Source organism: Vitis riparia, chromosome 5 (assembly GCF_004353265.1).
Source record: "Vitis riparia cultivar Riparia Gloire de Montpellier isolate 1030 chromosome 5, EGFV_Vit.rip_1.0, whole genome shotgun sequence".
Classification (NCBI taxonomy): domain Eukaryota; kingdom Viridiplantae; phylum Streptophyta; class Magnoliopsida; order Vitales; family Vitaceae; genus Vitis; species Vitis riparia.
This window is the reverse complement of record NC_048435.1, coordinates 10,351,792-10,371,092: the sequence shown is the minus strand read 5'-3', so window position 1 is coordinate 10,371,092 and position 19,301 is coordinate 10,351,792. Positions and strand designations below refer to the sequence as shown.

Sequence of the window (19,301 nt, the reverse complement as noted above, 5' to 3'; positions counted from 1 at the left end):
TCATATTATTGATATCAAAACAACTCCCTTGAAACATATTTCACTAAGGTAGTGGGTGTTTAATAAAACTTAGGTGGTGTTTATTTTTATACTTAACTCTAAATAGAACTTTAATGCTTAATAGTGTTAAGTATTAAGTTATTTATTTTTGTAATATTTTATTTCTATTAAGTAATAAATAGTAAAAAAAAAAATCAATATGTTACTTTTTTTCATTTAGAAAAAGTAAAATATTTTGGCCTTTTCTATTTAACAAAAAATTTATAATAAGTCATAAAAAAAATTAAATTAGAAAAACAAACACCCTCTTAATTTGTATTACTTAATGACTTAAATTGACTTTAAGTTAAATTGTTCTTAAGTTAACTTAAAACTTATTACTTATATTTTTTACTTTAAATATTAAGGTTGTTTGATAAATTTAATTTATAATTTATTTTTAAATTATTGAATTGTCATATCTACTCCATTAGTTGTAGTTAATGTTTACTATTAAAAATTGTAACTAATATTTTTATTTATTAATCTTAAGCAATACATTTGTTTACATCTATGCTTAAAAAGTATTATAGATTTGTAATATAATATTAAAATATTTAATAGAAAAAATGAGTTATGGATTTGGGGTTATGACTATTAAATATATTCTCATTAGATGTAGGCAAATAAGAAAAAAAAAATTGGGATTAAAATTAAATTAACTATTTTGTGGGTGTTTGATAAAACTTAATAGTTGTTATTTAATGACTTAAATTAACTTTAAGTTAAATTGTTTTTAATTTGTTAACTTAAAATTTATTACTTATTTTTTACTTGTTTGGTAAAATTAATTTAAAATTTATTTTAAACAATTAAATTGACATATTTATCCTCGTTAATTTTTGTTAATAGTCGTCCTAGTTGATTTTAACTCATATTTATTTTAGTTAATTTTAATCAATAAATTATTTATAAAACATCTATGTTTAAAGTCTTGTAAATATATATGATAATTGTAAAATATTGATTATAAAAAATGAGTTTTGGATGAAAAATCATAATTCTTAAATATTTTCTAAGGACAATTCACATAAAAAGGATTTGAGATTAATAATAAGTTAATTATTTTAACTTAATACTTAAAATTATTTTTAATTTTAAATTGTGATATTAAGTTATTTTAATAAATATATCTAATTTATTTAATGACTTGAATTAAGTTACTAAGTCAAATTAAGTTAATTAAGTTGATTTACTAAACTCTCTTTTGACTAATATTTAAAATTATTTTTAAATTTAAGTTATGATATTAAGCTATTTTATTAAATATGCTTAATATACTTAATAATTTAAATTAACTTTATTATGTCATTTAAACTTGGGGATTAGGAAAAGAAAATGGGGGAAGAGGAGGAAGGGGTGGGTACCAACCGTAACCAATTTAGCCACCGAACTGGACATAACGTGTTGGCTCCCGGAGGCAACACGCTCCTCTCCAACTCCACCCTCGGGTAACAATATCATCCAATTCAAATGCCCGCAAACGTAATAAATATGAAAAACAAAAAAAAGGATACAGAGAAGAGAGAGGCAAACACGCAAAACGCACGCCCACAGATCTGTTTCCAACAAAAATTTCGGCAGCTCTCTTCTCTCCGATCCGATCGGATACCATTGTCTGGGATCTAGGGTTTTTCTATTCTTTAAAATTCCTATAATTCTTTCCTAAATTTCAAGTCATTCTTCTTTTCTTTTTACAGTTGAACGGCACCTTTTTAATTCATTGTTTGCGGAATTCTTTCTCAGTTTTTGTGTCCAAACCTATTGATCTGAATCATATTGCGGTTCCTAGGGTTTGTTTCTAGGGTTCTGTTGGTGGTGCTTGGGAATTGGCGGAGTTCTTTTTGTTGGTTGGTTAGGGTTTGGTGGTGCAATTTTGAGGAAGATTTGGGTGTGGGGATGGGAATTCAGTGTTGATTTTTCGAGATTTGGGTCCGTGGAGTTCGTTTTGCGTTGCTTAAATGGCTTCAGCTCAGGTGTTGCGGAAACAGGAGCATTTGGAAGCTGGAAAGCGACGGGTATGATTTCTTTTTAATTGGTTTTGGGTGAATGTTGAAATGGGATTGTTATTTTTTATTCAATTTTAATTGATCAAGTGTTGGTATTTGAATTCACATGAAAAGTAGCCACATGGTTCGGCAAGGGCTGGATTGTTCAAAGTAAAATTATTTCTTTTCAGCAATGGGTTTGTGATGATGTGCATTTACTCATTCCGGAAACCAATTACTCTCAGTATGAAGTTTATTACACAATTGTGTGAACATGGAGTTTCTGTGGGTTTTAGTAATTGGGTAAAGTTTATTATAGGAGTATCAGGGAGAACTTAGAATGTTTTTGTGAACCTTTCTCATACTGGTACCTGCACATCTATGATCATGACAAAGGGGCCTAATTCTTTTATCCCCAATGACGGATTGGCCAAAGAAGAATCATGTAGAGGAAGTGTCATCACAACCAATGAATACCAATGAAAAATAAAGGAATGTAAGGAAATAACAAGAATAGACATTGTATTGCATTTAGATGTTGGCAACTGCATTGTTATGAATTTGAAGTATCACTTTAGATGGAGTGGATTGAAAGAAATGGCGTGAGGTGGTTCATGTTAACTACCTTGAGTTACGTTGAGTTAACTCCCTGGAAGGAAGATATTGAAAATAACGAGGGATGAAGATACTCCAGCTTATGTTAAAATTCAAAATTATTATTATTTTTTCTTCTAAAGAATTTAGATTTTTTTCTTATTTATGCGTTAAAACACGGTTTTGTTTAGTTGATGAGATATGATAAGATATGTATATTTTATTGTATCATATCCCATTGGATAAGATATGAATATCCCTGGATATTATTCCTAATAGGGTATGATATATTTGGATATTATATTCAATGGATATGACATCTTAAGATATTACATGCAATGAGATATGTTATGTTAATATTTAATTTGTAAATAAATAAAAAATAAAATGAAATATATATTATTTTTCAATGTTTGATATTTATTTAAAACAAAAATTTTATTGCATTCTAATATTTACTATTAAAAAAGTATCAATATTTTCTCATGTTTGGTGTTAGAAATTGTTCAATAATTTAAAATTTAGTAAATAGGTTTTTTTATTTATTTATTAACAATATTCATGATTAAAACATTTAAAATTTATAAATAAAAAATTTATATTATGTTATTAAATATATAAAATAATTTATATACATATCAAATAATACATATGTTAGTATTATCTTCCAATATATTTTATAAATATTTTTTTAGTTCTTATTTTTAATAAAAATTTAATTTTTTAATAATTTTTTATTTTATTTTTCAAAACAAGTAAATATAAAAAATAAAATAATAGATTAAAAATATAGGTTTTTGATCCATGGACATATTCCAAAGAGTGAATAATATATTTCACTATATATTTTATCCCATATTTGGTTGAACATAGGATTAGATAAGTGGTAGGATAACTTATCCTATCACATTATCAACCGAACATAATATGTTAACCTCTCTCTTATCCTATTCCATGCTATATCCAACCAACCAAACATGATCATAGGGTTTTTTTTTTTTTTTTCTTTTTTCCTTAATATAAAATTCTAAGCATTCCATGGCTCGGTTAGTATGCATGTTTCTGAACATAAAAGACTACTTTTAGTATCCAAAGTACCTTTTGAACTATGAATTACCAACTCATGAAATTTTAGCTGAATTTCCTTAAAAACAGACCTCTCTTATCGCCTAAGTACTGTAAGAAATGGATATTCTCCTAATCTGGATAACATACATCTAGTTCATGAGGGTCCATCAACTATTTAAGTAGAGGACTATGACCCAACCCAAATTGTTCAACTGCCATCTTAGACCTGGTTGTAACTGCTCATACACATGGTCAGACCCACTCAAACAAGACCAGGAATCATCCTTGTGATTCTGATAAGAAGCATGAGATGTAGTAGCATAATAGCATTTAGGTTGTCAAAACAATAATAAGAATTGCAACAATGTAAGAAAGGTTGTATTGGCCAATGATTGATAAAGATGAGTAACTGGATTTATTTATCTAACCTAATGTATCCTTCTAACCTTTTCTGGAAATGATCTGCTCAGAACAAGATGATTGCATTAAGGTGCCTTTCCTAGGAAAAAAAAATATGAATACATATGGCTGAGGACTTAAATGACTAAAATGTAATACCATTTAAATGCCTCATAACTTAAGTGACATTATGATAAATCTTGTTAATTATTACATTGTAAGTTAGTAACTTCCCAAATCAATGAGGTTCATGCTGTGTATTGCATGGTATTTCTCTCATGTGCGCTCCAAGTGATTTTAGTTTTCCTTCTCAAATAGAAGCTGTAGTTGCTTTACATTATGGGTATATTTTTTTTGCATTTACTCAAGATACTTACAATAGATGAATCGATCTTTTTTGCAGTTCAGTGTTTTTGTCTTTTTAAACTTTTATTTTCAATTTTTTTTTTTTCATTTTTCAATTGTTTTTCTCTCAGCCAAATATCTGAAAATATCACTTATATGTGGCTTTTCTTTTCCTTTATTTTCCAATTTGTGTGATTGTCAAGCTTCATTTGAGGTGCTTTTTCATTTCTCTTGCAGCTTGAGGAGTTCCGTAAGAAAAAAGCAGCAGACCGAGCCAAAAAGGTTGCATCCATTAGCCAACTTCAGAGTGCTGATGTTAGCCTATATGTACAACCTTTAGAAAATGAACAAGTACGAGTTATGGATTCAGATGGAGCAGGGATTTCTGATGGAGTTGGTGAAGCTGTCACCAAAGTTATTAACAATGATAACAAGAAAATTGAGATTTTCCAGAACAGTGAGCCATGTTCATCAGACATTTATGCTAAACCTCCTTTTTCTACAAAAGATTACAAAGCATTTTCTGCAGATTCAGTGCAGACACAAGTCAATGACCAAGGATTTAATAGGTATGATGCTTCTGGGTTTCTTGGATTAGTAGGCCAACTGGCAAAAGAGAAAAATGATGATGGTGGTATTCATGCTGGAGCTGAAGGAAGCGCATATGAGATTGTATCTGACCAGTCTATTGCTTTTCCACAAGCAATTCGGGACACTGATAGCAGTTCTAGTCAATCTAATTTTCATAGGATGGAGGAAACCCAACAAAAAGACCACAAAAGTTATTTAAAAAGTTTTACAGTCATAGATCCTGGCATTTCTCAGGTTCCACTTGCAAATGCCTCATCTGAGAATTCTGGGAATGCCATACTACCGAATAACTATGGCTACGCTAACATGAAGTCTAGTGCAGGTACATCCTCGTTATATGAAATTACTACTCATTTTTGAATTTAGATTACTTTAATGTTTTCATTTATATAACCAAAAGTTTTTGTTTTTAGTGTTCTGTTTTTGGTCTTCGTATTTCCTTTTTTGCAAAAACTGATCACTATTTTCTCTTTTGTGCTTTTATGGTAGATTCTGTTCACCCTATCACAACTGCAAAACAGTCTGCTTTTGGAGTTGGGCAAGATGTGCCCGGCAGTGTTGATTTTAATGTTCATATGCTTTCTAATAAGGAGGATAAAAAGCATAGTAGCTCTTTTGGTTATTTACCTAGTACACATGGGGCATCTCCACTGGCATCTGAATCTTCCTCTACGAGTTTTGCTTTTGATGTTCGAGGTTCCTCCAATCATTTACCTCTATATTCAGTGACACCTGAAACAAACGCTAGGAGGTCCCGCCCATCTTTTCTTGATTCTATTAACATGCCTAGAGTTCCTTCTGCATCGCATCTTCCACTTACTGAACCAGGAAAGGCTGAGCCTTTTTTTTCTAGTAGTTCAAAAGTTAACAGCATGGATGTTCTGGGATCATCTGCATCTACAAAGTCGCTTGCTGAGTCTGAAAATTTTGAACCTTTCTCAAAAGCCGGAAATTCTAATGGTCCTAGTCCATTTGACCATTCCATAAACTCTTCAGTTTCTGTCGGTAATAGGGTTGAGATGTTGAGGCATGGCCTTGATCAAAACAGCCTGGAGAGGAAATTCGAATTTCATTCCCAAAAACAGAATGAAGATTTTGCTGCTTTGGAACAGGTTCTTATATTTTCTGCTATTTCATTTCAGTTACACCTTGCTTCTGTTTGTCTCTTTTTCCATTCGTCTCATATTTTGTTTCATTTGTATTGCTGTGCACATGCGTATGTGACTTGAACTTCTGACCTCATATTGGATCATTGGAAATGTTATCAAAGGCCATTGTGCTACAAGGTGCATGGTAATTTGTATGCCATTTGATTTAGCTTGAAAAACAAGTCTTATCAAAAAAAAAAAAAAAAAAAAAAAAATAGCTTTGAAAAATGAAAGCTATTTTCAAAATTTGGAGTCAATCATTTTAAAGTATTGAAGTGTTTGTTGGACCTTTCTATGCCATTGGACACATGTATCTAATAGAGGACCTCCATTCAAGAAATAAAACTCCAAACCCTTGGGTCTTTTTAGAGGAGGGGGGAGGGACGGAGTTGAAGGTAATTAAATTTGATTTTGATTATTTTATTTGATAAGTTTTTTAGTATTGTCATGAATATTCATAGCTAATTTAGTTTGGCTATTTTGAACTAGATGCTCTACTGAATGTACAAGAAACAATTAAATAGGGTCTTGGTTATATTGCTAAATTTATATGGCAATTTGAAAATTGAAAATTTTATAGGCATATTATGTTTTTTTTTCCTTTTTTTAGTTCTGGTTTTGTTTTTGTTTTTGTTTTATTTTTTTATTTTTTGTTTTCTTTGGTTTCTGATGTTGATACCTTGGAGGTTTTTCTTTTACTTTATACTGTTTTTCTTCTCATGCAGCATATTGAAGATTTGACTCAAGAGAAGTTCTCTTTGCAACGAGCCCTTGAGGCTTCACGAGCTTTAGCAGAGTCATTAGCTGCTGAAAATTCTTCTCTTACAGATAGTTACAACCAACAGGTTAGTTGATTATATATATATATTTTGATGGCCAAACAATAGTTGCATAATTTTTTTTTTGATGGGAATAGATACAAGATAGAATTAAAGGAGCCAAAAAGGGGGTGATCCCCGTTCCTGGGAAGCATACAAGTTATACCCAAAAGAGAGAAAAGAAAAACAGAGTAATAAAATTAATCTTTTGGATCATTGATTGCTCATGCTATCAATGAAAACAAAAGTGCCTGTACCTAAAAGCGCCAATTAAGAAAAAGGGGTGTACACCTGATGCATTAGAAGTAAACAAAGGGACCTGAAAAGCAAAAAGTGATACAACCAATACCTACAACCACATTCTAACTACTTAGAACACAAACACTTTTTTTTTTTGATAGGAAACGACAAGGGGATATAAAACCAGCTTTAAAAACCATCTTGAAGCAACCATTGAGACTATTGGTATAGATTATAAATAAGGGAATCCTTAAGAGATTGATTTAGGCATTACACCCCTTCAAAGGATCTTCAGTACATCCTTGCAAAATTGTACTAGCTTTTCAATTTCTTCTTACTTCCTTTTCTTCTGTACTGTTGTTGGTAGTTCTCTTGGCTTTCCTTTTCTTCTTGACTCTTGTTGGGCAAAGGACTTCTTGTAGCCTTTTTTTTTTTTTTTTAATAATATTTTCTTCCGTGCAGTTAATTCTCTAGTCCTGAGAACTTTAAAAGAGTGGCATGTGATTGGCTGCTTTTGTATGACCATATTTTGATTCATTGAACCATCCTTCTGATATATATATATATATATATAAGCTCATATCCTAACAACTTAAGCTTGTAGGAAAGTTGGCAGCTTAAAAAAGTTAGTGCACAAAAGGGCCTTAGAAATACAACATATGGCTTAGTCAAACCCTAGATTTGACTAGCAGCTTGGGCTGCTCCTTCTTTTGGTTCCCTTGTTCAGCTAACAAGATTGCTAATCGTTTAGCTAAACATGGAGCCAAGCAGGTGGTTTCTCTTGTAGGGGATTTTTTACCCCTTTGAGTTATACATTGTTGCATATTTTGGGTATGTTCTTGTATCATACTGTTCGGTGTAGTTCTTTTGGTGCTCTTCTTAGGCTTTCTTTTGATCATCATTTGTATTTTGGAAGGATTTTATTTATCTCTCTTATATCTAAAATTGATATCAACGAATGTTTAGCTTTTTATTATTTATTTATTTATTTTTAAATTAAGCTAGTATGCAGAGCCCAGTAATTTGGCAAGGGGCCTCATGCACCTTAGGTCTTCAACCCCTCTGTTTGAGGCCCTAGGAACTTAAAACCTAAATTGACTAAATTGTTTTACAAACTAAATTTTACAAGAACTTGATTATTGTTGTCCTATTCATAGCTAGGACTTCATCCCCTCATCCCACATGAGTTGGGTCAAGTAAGCAATTACCCAAGCGTAACCTAAGGAACAAGGCATGTTGCCCCAGGCTTGATCCAATCCAATCACAAAGTTAGTCAACCTGAATTGATCCTTACTTAAAGGATTGAGCTTAGGTTAATTTGTTTTGGTGGGAGAAATTGTGCTTTCCTTTCTTCTCCATAGAGGCAGAAAAACGATTTTCCTTCATTAATTCACATAAGACTGATAGCAATTTTTTATGTCCTTTGGTTATCTTGTTGGTGTACCTATTTTTAATTTTTTAGTTCTAATACTTCTTGTTCTCTCCCTAGGGAAGTGTTGTCAATCAACTAAAATCTGACATGGAGAAATTACAAGAGGAGATCAAAGCCCAATTGGTGAGTATCATACATCTTGTGTGACTATATGGTATGTCTATTTATGTATTTATGATTGTTCTAGTTTGAAACTTATCAATAAGATTAATTGTAGATAAGACATAAGTATGTACATAGAAGAAGGCTCAATTCCTTCTTCTATGAATTGATTTGATAAGATTCAAGGGCTAAAGTATTCCTTCCTTACGAATCTAGTCTTATGGGTTGGCATGCATATAGAGGAAGGCTCAATGCCTTTAATTGATTGTGTAGGATGGGTGGGATCTAGCTGACCCAGCCATGTTGAACGACACCTTTGGGACGTACTTCCAGCCAGTCAGCTTAGAAACCTGGAAAAGATGGGTGAACTGTTATTATATAGAATAGGTTTCTATTTGTGTTTGTATCTGTGTGTGTTCGTGTGCATGTGTGAGAAAATAGCTTGGTAATTTTAACATAGATTACCAAGTATTGTATTAATTCAGATTTTGGAATTTATAATTGGAATCTAACTCAAAGTACACAATTACCTCTGTTTAACTCTATAAAGAGATATCTTAAGTTTGCAAACTTTGTTCTTCATAACCTTGTCACCAAACCCAGGTGGGTATCCATGTATTCCTCTTCTTCTAAGTTTCCATGTAAGAAATCATTTTTCACATCAAATTGCTGCAAGGGTCGATCAATATTATAGCAGCTAAAGTCAATAATATACGAATAGTGTTTATTTTTTGCCTCAGGTGCAAAGGTCTCTTCGTAGTCACTGCCATAAATTTGGGTGAATCCCAACCTAACTTATAGCCTATCGTTTATCTTCTGCATACCAAGCCTTTATTACCCAAATTCTTCTATTGAATTTGGGTGAAAATCCACTTATAACCTCTCATTTTTCTTCCCTTTGGGAAGCTTGAGTAAATTCCTTGGGCTTGCATCTCCTCATTAATTGCTTTCGTCTAATTCTTATCTCTTAAGTGCCTCTTGGATTGTGTTTGGGATTTCAATAGAAGAATTTGGGCAGTAAAGGCTTGGTATGTAGAAGATAAACGATGTTATAAGGTAAAATTTGAAATAGGATGTTGAGTGCATTTTCTAGTGCCTTTCCTTAATGCTGCAAGAGTCCAACACAAATCACAATTGACACTAGAATGAGTATTTTCATTACTTGATTCAAGGTTGGATGATGGGATATGAGAGGATGCTCTGGATTTTCCCTTCATTGAATCCACTTTTAGTTTAGAGGTGTTTCTTGGAAGCACATTTTCCCTTTCCTTGAGCTGATCCTTAGGCTTGTTGGTTGGAATTTCAATGGGAGAATCTTTTAAAATTTCCTCTTAAGTTTGGTGTTGCTTCATTGGAAATTTGTTGGAATTTCTCATGTTCACTGGTTGATTCATTAGAGCGTTCCAAGAGCATTTGAAACAATAGAATATTGGTGCAAAATCGTAACATTTTGGGGCTGAAAAATCTTGGATGGTAGGGAAAGTTGATGTGAAATATGAGATAAGAGACATTTAGCACATGAAGCGGTTATGGAAAGACACCCCCACCATTCATCATCAGATTTCAAATTTTACCTCATTAAATTGTTTATCTTTTACATACCGAGCCTTTATTACCCAAATGTCTTCTATTGAAAAACAAGTAAAGGGTAGGGCTGTTTGAGACGGTAATGTATTTTCACCAGTTTACAACTCTTTATGGAAATGACAACAAAGTTTCAAGTTTGTGGAGAAAATGGTTTCAATCTCAAGGAAATTATAATGGGGAACTAACTCACCAACAATTAAGGTTGGTTTGGAAAGAAAAACAAGTGAACAACAATGAAGGCTCTATGGATCTTGGTTGTGTTAGACTTCTTGCTTTGATAAGATGTTGACAAAAGGGTAATCTCTCTTGTATTTCATTGCCTTATGATTTACAATATATATATATACCAACGAAGGGTTTACAAGATCCTTTTAAATTAGGCAACTTGATTTCTAAGGTCTTATTATCGGGGTTCAAACTATTGGTAGAGATCAGTACGACTTGGGTATGGTTGGTACCGGACCAACATTTGAGTTTAGTATTTGGTTGAATTATGAATAGTCTTGGTTGAATGAAGATAAATCGGTGGTCTTGGTGCGAATTGCATAGAAACTTTGAGACAACTCCGAGATGATGCTGATACTAAGCTATTCAGGTGAAGGGTCATGGGAAAAATAGTAATTTCCAAGTAGAAATGGTTGAGAAGAGGAGAAAATCAAAAGCCACAGAAAAAAGAACTATGTATGGAGAGTTTAGACCCTCTATCTGCATCTTCATCCTTCAAACTTTGAGCTTTTGCATCTTTGTATGGTTGTTTTGTCTTCAATCTCTAGCCTAGAGCCTTCAAACATCAAATAAAGGGGTATTGTGTAGAGAAACAGGGAGTTGTCGATTTAAAGATGAAATGGATATTGTACAGAGAAGGGGAATAGGTGTTTGACACGTTATATGGGTTATGGGCATTGGATAGGATTAAGAATTTGGGTTTTGAATCATGGGTATTTGTCTTTTAACTAGATAATGAGTATTTGGCGGACACTTTTACTTAAATGGATAATAGAAATTTGATGGAAATTAAGATTATAGCAAGTGAATAATAAATATTTGGGTTTATATCAAATAAGTAGGGAATGAATATTAATATAACAAATAAAATGAATAAATAAAAAAAGAAAAAAAATATATATAATAAAATTAATGAATAAATGTATAAAAAACATATTTATTTTTAAATATGCTCATTCAAATAGAATTTTTATAATTGTTTTATTTAGAATATATTTGATAGGAAAAATGATGTTTATTTTTTTAAAGATAATCCATGGTTTTATTTTTTTAATAATTGAGAATATTTTTTTATAAATATCAAAATATTTAATTTAAACAAATTTGTTATAAAAAATAAATTCCTTTTATAATTTTCATTCTTATTTTTTGAAAATAAGAAAATATTTAGGATGAAGTGATTAAATAAAAAAGTTATAAATTTTTAATATTGCTATAAATCATTCTAAAGGTATGCTTCTAACACTGCTTGAATAACTTTATATATAATAGAAGATAATTTTATCAATATTTTAGTTTATCTATTTGTATTTATTTATTTTTATTAATTCTTGCAATCATTTAAAATTTTTTTGAGCTTTTAAACTAGAACATTTTGTGTATCACCCGATACTGATCCAAGATGCTGAGACTGGTGTGCCTTGAGACCCTTCGACCCAGTGATTGATACGCGACTTTGAACCATGACTATTATGGAGTTTACCTAGGCTTCTTGGTACAAAATCTTAGATCAACTTTTACAAGAAAGGAATAATATTTGGTAGGAAAAGTAATAGCAATATATTTTTTTTGATAAGTAAAGTAATTTCATTAAAGGCCAAAAGGCAAAGGAAAGAGTATACACGGAGTATACCAAGATACAAAGAAGCAAAACACCAAAGGGCAAACAAGCCTCAACCTTAAGTGGTGGCTAGCCAATCTACAAAATCTATCAAAGAGAAAGTGTGTTCCTTTATATATACCCGAGCCCAATTCACAAAAGTGTACAAAAAAATGGACTTAATATCTTGGTCGTTCCTTTCAATATCATCGAAGGCCCTCCTATTCCTTTCTTTCCAAATGGTCCACATCAGGCAGAGGGGGGCCGCTCTCCAAGCTTTCTCTCTTTTCTTGCCCACAAAAGAACCATGCCACCCAGGAGGTTCTTTTTCACAGAGGAGTGCATCACCCATTGCACCCCAAAGAGTGAGAGAATCAAAGGCCATAACATTCTGGTCTTTTCACAAAACAAAAGAAGGTGATCTATGGTCTCCTCCTCATTTTTACACAAAAAGCACCTGTTGGGAGTGCTCCAACTGAATCTCTTCAGACGGTCAGTGGTGAGCAGCCTACTCCAAGCCGCCTCCCAAGCAAAGAAGCTAGCTCTAATTGGGACCCAAGGTGTCCAAATAGTTCTGGCCGGGAAGGGGGTTTTGATGCCCCTTGAGAGAGAGCTATAAAATGATTTAACTGAAAAGGTTCCATTCTTGTTCTCTTTCCACTGGAGCAAATCGTTCACACCTCTTCTAATGGTCATAGGGAGGAGCTTGCTTAACAAGCTTTCAACTTCTTCCACCTCCTAATAATTAAGGTGTCTATTAAAACGAGGCGCCCAGCTTCCCCCAACTCCATCTTCCTCCCAAGTCTCAGCAACCCAGCTATCTTTGTTGACAGAGAGATTAAACAAGGTGGGGAAAGCTTCTTCCAAGGATTGGTTTTCACACCACAAGTCTTTCCAAAACTTCACTCTAGTGCCATCCCCTACAAAGAAGCAGGAGTGAGAACGAAAGCTCTCCTAACCATTTCTGATGGCCTTCCAAACCCCCACCCTATAACGATCTCTTACACCTTTGGAGCACCATCCCTCATCTTGAAGGTCATACTTACTAGAGATAATTTGCTTCCATAGGGACTCATTCTCATTAGCAAATCTCCACAACCACTTCCCAAGAAGGGCCTTGTTAAAAATAGCTAGATTGCGAATGCCCAAGCCTCCATCCTTTTTAGCAGCACAGATAACCTTCCAACTTACTAAGTGAGGCTTGTTCTCTAAGGCACCACCGCCCCATAAGAAATCCCTTTGGATCTTTTCAAGCCTTGTACACACCTTCTTAGGGATCACAAATAGGGAAAGGAAGTAGGTTGGGAGGCTGGAGAAGGTGCTTTTTAACAAGGTAAGACGGCCACCTTTGGAGAGGTATTGCCTTTTCCAGAGAGACAACCTTTTCCTGAATCTTTTTTCCACTGTATCCCATACCCTGGTGGATTTGTAGGGGGCTCCAAGGGGGAGACCCAAATAGGTGGTAGGAAGAATCCCTATCTTGCATCCCAGAACCGAGGCGAGGGTCTCCATAGGAATGCCTTCCCCCACTGGAAAGGCCTCAGTTTTGCTCAGATTGACTTTTAATCCTGAAATCGCCTCAAACTACATGAAATTCCAACTAAGATATTGCAGCTGATCTGTTTCGGCGTCACAAAAGATCAAGGTGTCATCGGCAAACAAGAGATGGGACACGATCAGCCCCTCTCTTCCTCCCACTCTGAAGCCAGAAATAAAGCCCCCGTTTCTTGCACAAGACAATAGTTGGCTAAGGGCTTCCATGGCAAAAAGGAAAAGATAGGGGGAAAGGGGGTCCCCCTGTCTCAATCCCCTAGAGCTACGAAAGAAGCCCGAAGGGCTCCCATTGATGAGGATCGAGAAGGTTGTCGTAGAGCAGCACCATTTCATCCAATTAATCCATCTATGCCCAAATCCCATCTTGGACATCACCTCCATGAGAAAGTCCCAATTAACATGGTCAAAAGCTTTCTCGATGTCCATCTTAAGAAGGAGACCCGACTTGTTGTCTTTCAATCTAGAATCAAGGGTTTCGTTAGCAATAAGAACGGCGTCCAATATCTGTCTCCCTTGGACGAAAGCTTGCTGAGAATTAGAAATCACCGGGGCATCACTGATTTCAACCTATTTGCTAGGACTTTGGCTAGCAGTTTGTACACACTCCCTACCAGGCTGATTGGTCTGAAATCTCTTAGGTCTTCAGCCCTCTCCTTTTTGGGAATGAGCAAAAGGAACGTGGAGTTTAAGCTTCTCTGGAAGGTTCCATGGAGGTGAAACTCCCTGAAGAGACCCAAAATTTCTGGTTTAACAACGTCCCAACAAAACAACCAAAAAGCCATTGTGAAGCCGTCCGGGCCTAGGGCTTTGTCCTCACAGCAGGTACTAAGGGCTGCAAAGATTTCTTCCTCAGAGGACATAACTTCCAGGCTGCTGGCCACTCCTTCTCCCAGCTCCTTGAAATTGAGGCCATTGATACTAGGCCTCCAATCCCCAGATTCTGAGAGGAGGGACTGGTAGGTTCTGCAAACACTATCTTTTATATCTTCAATGGAAGAGAGAGTCACCCCATTCACTCTAATTTTAGATAGGAAGTTCCTCCTTGCCCTAGCATTGGCCATTTTGTGGAAATATTTGGTATTTTTGTCGCCTTCTCTTAACCAGATTTCTCTTGACTTTTGCCTCCAAGAAGTTTCTTCCATAAGGGCCCATTTCTTATAGTCCTCAAGAGCCAGATTTTTAGCCTTCATATCTTTAAGGTTAAGAGGGTTCTCCTTCTCCTTGGCTTCCCAACACTGCAGGCGGGCGAAGGCCTCTACTCTATTGGAAGAGATGTTGCCTACCACCTCCTTGTTCCAAATTTTCAGGTCCTTCTTAAGTGCTTTGAGTTTCTCAGCAATGTAGTGGCTGCTATAGCCTTCTACAGAATACCCATTCCACCAGCTTCTTACTAGGTCTTTGAATCCATCTATTTTCAGCCACATATTTTCAAAACGGAAGGGGATTTTTCCTGAAGAGAAACCTCCAGCTTCTAGGACTATGGGGCTGTGATCGGAGACCATACGAGGTAGAGCTGATTGTGTGATGGCGGAAAAGTGGTCCTCCCATTGATCCGAAATCAGGAAGCGGTCTAACCTAGAGGCAGCTCGAGAGTTCAAACCCCCTATCCAAGTGAAGGGACCTCCGGTCAGTGGAGAATCCCTTAGCCCTAGCTCCCCTATCACCTCTGAAAATCTCCTCATTTCAGCTGTGGGGCTAGGGGCATTCCTTCTTTCCTCTGGGAATCTTACAGAGTTAAAATCCCCTCCTACGCACCAAGGGTCATCCCAGAGGCCACAGATGGCTCCAAGCTCCTCCCAAAAATCTTCTTTTTCGTTGCCAATCACTAGCCCGTACACTCCAGAGAAAATCCAAGAGAAGCCATCAGCACAATTTCTAAATCGAACAGAGATGGAGTACCCTCCGCTTTCAACCTCCAAATTCTCCAAGACTCTGTTATCCCAGAAGAGAAGGAGGCCTCCTGCCGCTCCCCTAGCGTCCACTGACGCCCAATTAAGAAATCTTCCTACACCCACGCTTTTTACCATTTGCAGAGACATTTCTTTCACCTTCGTCTCTAAGAGGCAAACCGAATCTGGTTTTTGATTCCTCACCACTCCCTTGATTAGCTTTCTTTTCTCAAGATCATTAAGCCCATAGACATTCCAACAGAGAATTTTGATTCTCATTAATCCACTGGAATCAAAACCCTGGAGCTCGGGCCTGATTTTTTGGTTATCCTTGATGTCCCCCCATAGCTAACAGAGCATTCCAATCTTTTTAACTCTCTTTCGAAGCGGGTGATACAAGCTTTTTTCTTTTTCCTTCTCTTGTTAAAGGTGCTACTTCTAGTTCTCAGCTTCAATTTCTTGAGCAGGGCCAAGATTTCAACTTCATGCCCTTCGACGGGCATTCCCAAGACTTTACTAAAGTGGTAAAGTTTGGAAAGCTCCCCTTCTGACCATCCTTCTGCACACGGAGGAGCAACCGATAGGTTTCTCTGATTCGCCACGTCTTTTTCCAGATCAGGGTTCGGGATCTCTGTCGACCCATCCTTCATCAGCGTCACTTCCGCCTCTCTAAGCGTCGGCTCCAGTAGACCAGGGCAAGAACCCCTTTCCCTCTCAAGCCCCGAACCCCAGAAAGGAGTAGAAGAAGAGGACTCCCCTCTCGGGGAGATTGGAGGCAGAGGGATCGTACCTTGAGGGTTGCGAGCTCCACTGGGGGGGGGGGGGGGGGGGGAGGACCCATTTGCAGGCGGCGGCGCATCCATTTGGGGTGACGCTTCCCTCAGAGGGTGCCTGTCGGAGACGGGAGATGAAGCAGGGGCTGGAGAAGGAGTGGGGGCTCCTTTCCTCTGGCGCGGCGAGTAGATGGGGCTTCCATGCCCTAAGTCAACTGAAGGGGCTGGGCCGAGGGGATTAAAAGATCCCAAAGAGGCTGAGGCTTGGGCCTTCCCAAGCCCAGGCCCAAAAGGGAAGGCACAGGCCAAGCCCGAATGGGCCATGGTGTCCTTACGTCGGCCTGTGACCACGTCGTAGGCATGGGAGGGGGGGGGGGGGGGGGGGGGATGTCTGAGGGAGGGGCACGACTTCCCATGACCAGCGGGAGCAACTTTTCAGGCTGCGGAGAGACTAAAGGTGAGGGCTGGGCGCCTACGCTCCCCTTGGCGGGTGACGGGGCCGCCTCGTCTTCCTCGACCTTCCAAGCATCGGCTCCATGGGAGGGGAGCACAGTGGAGATGCAGGCCTCGTTTTCCCACCAGAGCTGCAAGGTGAAGCAAAAGGGACTAGCTACAACCTGGAGTGAGCTTGGGTGCTCCCATCCTTTGATTTCAACGAGGATTCTGGCCCACTTGAGGTTCTGACGCTCGGCTTTGTTTTCGTCCACAACCACGAACCTTCCGCAAGAGCCTCCAAACTTTCTGAAGAGACTTCTTCCCCAAAGATGCAGAGGGAGGCCAAGAATTCTGACCCAAACAAGGCGCGGGTCCCCTTTATCTCCCTCAAAACAGCCCACAGAAGGCTTCCACTTTTCAAGGCAGAAGCTTCTTCCTCTAAAGCGTCTCGCTCCTGATTGAAACACCCTCTTTGCTTCATCCGCAAATTCAAATTCCAGAAGCAGGAGATTTTCTCTTACATTTGACAACCAAAGGTTCCCTTCCAAGAACCAGGAGCTTTTTGCCCACGACCCGAAGGAAGCAAGGTCAGGGAGGTGGTCAGAGTCTCCCTCCCAAAAGCCCACAAGGCACCTGCCCAGCAACTCCTCATTTCTAACGAGAGCTTCTTTCTCAGCTTCTATCCAGACGGCGTCACGCGGCGCGGGGCAATCCCGCAGAGAAGAAGAGTCTCTGATTATACTACTGCTAGGGGCTTGAGCAGGAGTGTGGTTTTCCATCAGAGCTCCATTCCACTGTAGGGGAGAGACTCCCAAGCTTCTCAGCTTACTAGCAAGAACTTTCCATCCTCCTACAAGCCCTCTTCCTTCAGGGAAAGCCAAGGAGAATCTCTTGTTCTCTGCATCTCTTACAACACAAAACAAGAATCTCCCTGCATTATTCCTACGGAGCTCCAAACTGTAGGCTCTATTTCCTTCTGACCAAAACTTCCTGAAAGGAGCTCTTTCCTTTAGCCCATAGCATGACTCATCCCCTTCTAACAGTAGGGACAGACCTTTCCCTCCAAATCTAATCCATGAAGAAAACTTAGGGCCTCTTTCACAGATCTTCCCATGCACTTTTCCTTTGTGCTCCTCTATGCTAATCTCAAACGTCTTCAACTCGACACCGAACCAGCACCTACCTCCAGGGGAGGATACCGGTATCCTCACAGGAATATAGGTAAAAAAGTAATAGCAATATATATGGATCTTCATATAACACTATACCCAAAATAATTAATTGATCTTGTGGGCTATTCTCCCAACATGACTAGTGAAAAGGTTAAGATCAATGTCTTGAGGCATATTAGTAAGCCTTTCAAAGTTGTAAGTCTTGAGCATTTTGTCCCTTGATTAGACAATGGTGAGACAGGGAATAATCTTTCTTGTATTGCCTTATAGCTTGTGATACATGCACTTTAGGTAGATGGTATTTCTTGTGTTCCCTTTTGAAGATAATGATGATTATTGATCATATACATATTAGAAGGCCTTTCAGCTTAGTCCTCAACACCTTGTCCCTTGCTTGGACAATGGCAAGATGATGAATGATCTTTTTTCCACTATTCTATGACTTCAGGTTTGTGGTATTTGTTATTATTGGGGTCTTTGGTAATTATGGGGTTTCTCCTATCAAATATGATGGTTATTAACTTGGTATATATTAGAGGGAACCTTAGAGATGAAGTGCTTTGCTGGGAGGTCATGCTTTTAATTCTTTATGTGATTTGGTTGGAGGGAACGTCAATATTTTTTAAGATAAGGAGAGGCCCATAGAATTGTTGTGGGATGTTGTCTGCTATCTCATTTCTCTTTTAGGCTTAATTTCTAAAGAGTTTCTAGGGAATCTTTTTAGCATGATTATGTGGTATTAGAAAGATGTGTGAGTTATGGGAACATGTTAAGTTTAGGATAGTATGGGAAACTTAGTTTTAGTTAAACCTTACTTTCATGGTTTTTATCTAGGAAAACCAGATTGGATGGGGGTTAGTGGTGCTTTTAGATATCACCGTGCTAATACGATCAAAGCTTTCTCAAAGTTAGTAAGTTCTAGATTGGCTATTAAGGTCAAGATCCTAGCCATGTTGGAAGACTTGGTCGAGGCAATGCCTTTGGGTATTAATAACCTTAGAGTAGAAGGGTTTCAACAATTGTTCTCTTAGAGGTAGCCTAATTAGAAGGAGTGGTGGTGTTTAGGTTAGGGTTTGTGGGGGTGGGGGGAGGCTTGGGATGGAATGCTTGGATTCACAAGATTATAAATCCTTTAAGTGAGTTGGGTTGCTCTTACTCTTGGATATCTATGTTGCTAACTAGTTATCATGGTCATGTTGTTAGGGGCTTGTATTGGGGATTTTCTTGCCACTAGGTTTGTATATTTCTTAGGATTCCTTCTAGATTTTGTGGTGGTCTAGGTTTATTCTTACATTCTCTTGG

General features: G+C 37.0%; 1 protein-coding gene across 1 annotated transcript in view; it reads left to right on the top strand.

The window, feature by feature from the left end:
• Window positions 1-1,495: 1,495 nt before the first annotated feature.
• LOC117913800 (protein BLISTER) overlaps window positions 1,496-19,301 on the top strand; it is a 32,776-nt gene continuing 14,970 nt past the window's right edge. The window contains exons 1-5 of the mRNA XM_034828844.1: window positions 1,496-2,057; window positions 4,671-5,346; window positions 5,514-6,136; window positions 6,898-7,017; window positions 8,720-8,785. Coding sequence (XP_034684735.1) covers window positions 2,001-2,057; window positions 4,671-5,346; window positions 5,514-6,136; window positions 6,898-7,017; window positions 8,720-8,785 — 1,542 coding nt within the window. The 5' untranslated portion in view covers window positions 1,496-2,000. The remainder of the gene's footprint in view (window positions 2,058-4,670; window positions 5,347-5,513; window positions 6,137-6,897; window positions 7,018-8,719; window positions 8,786-19,301) is intronic.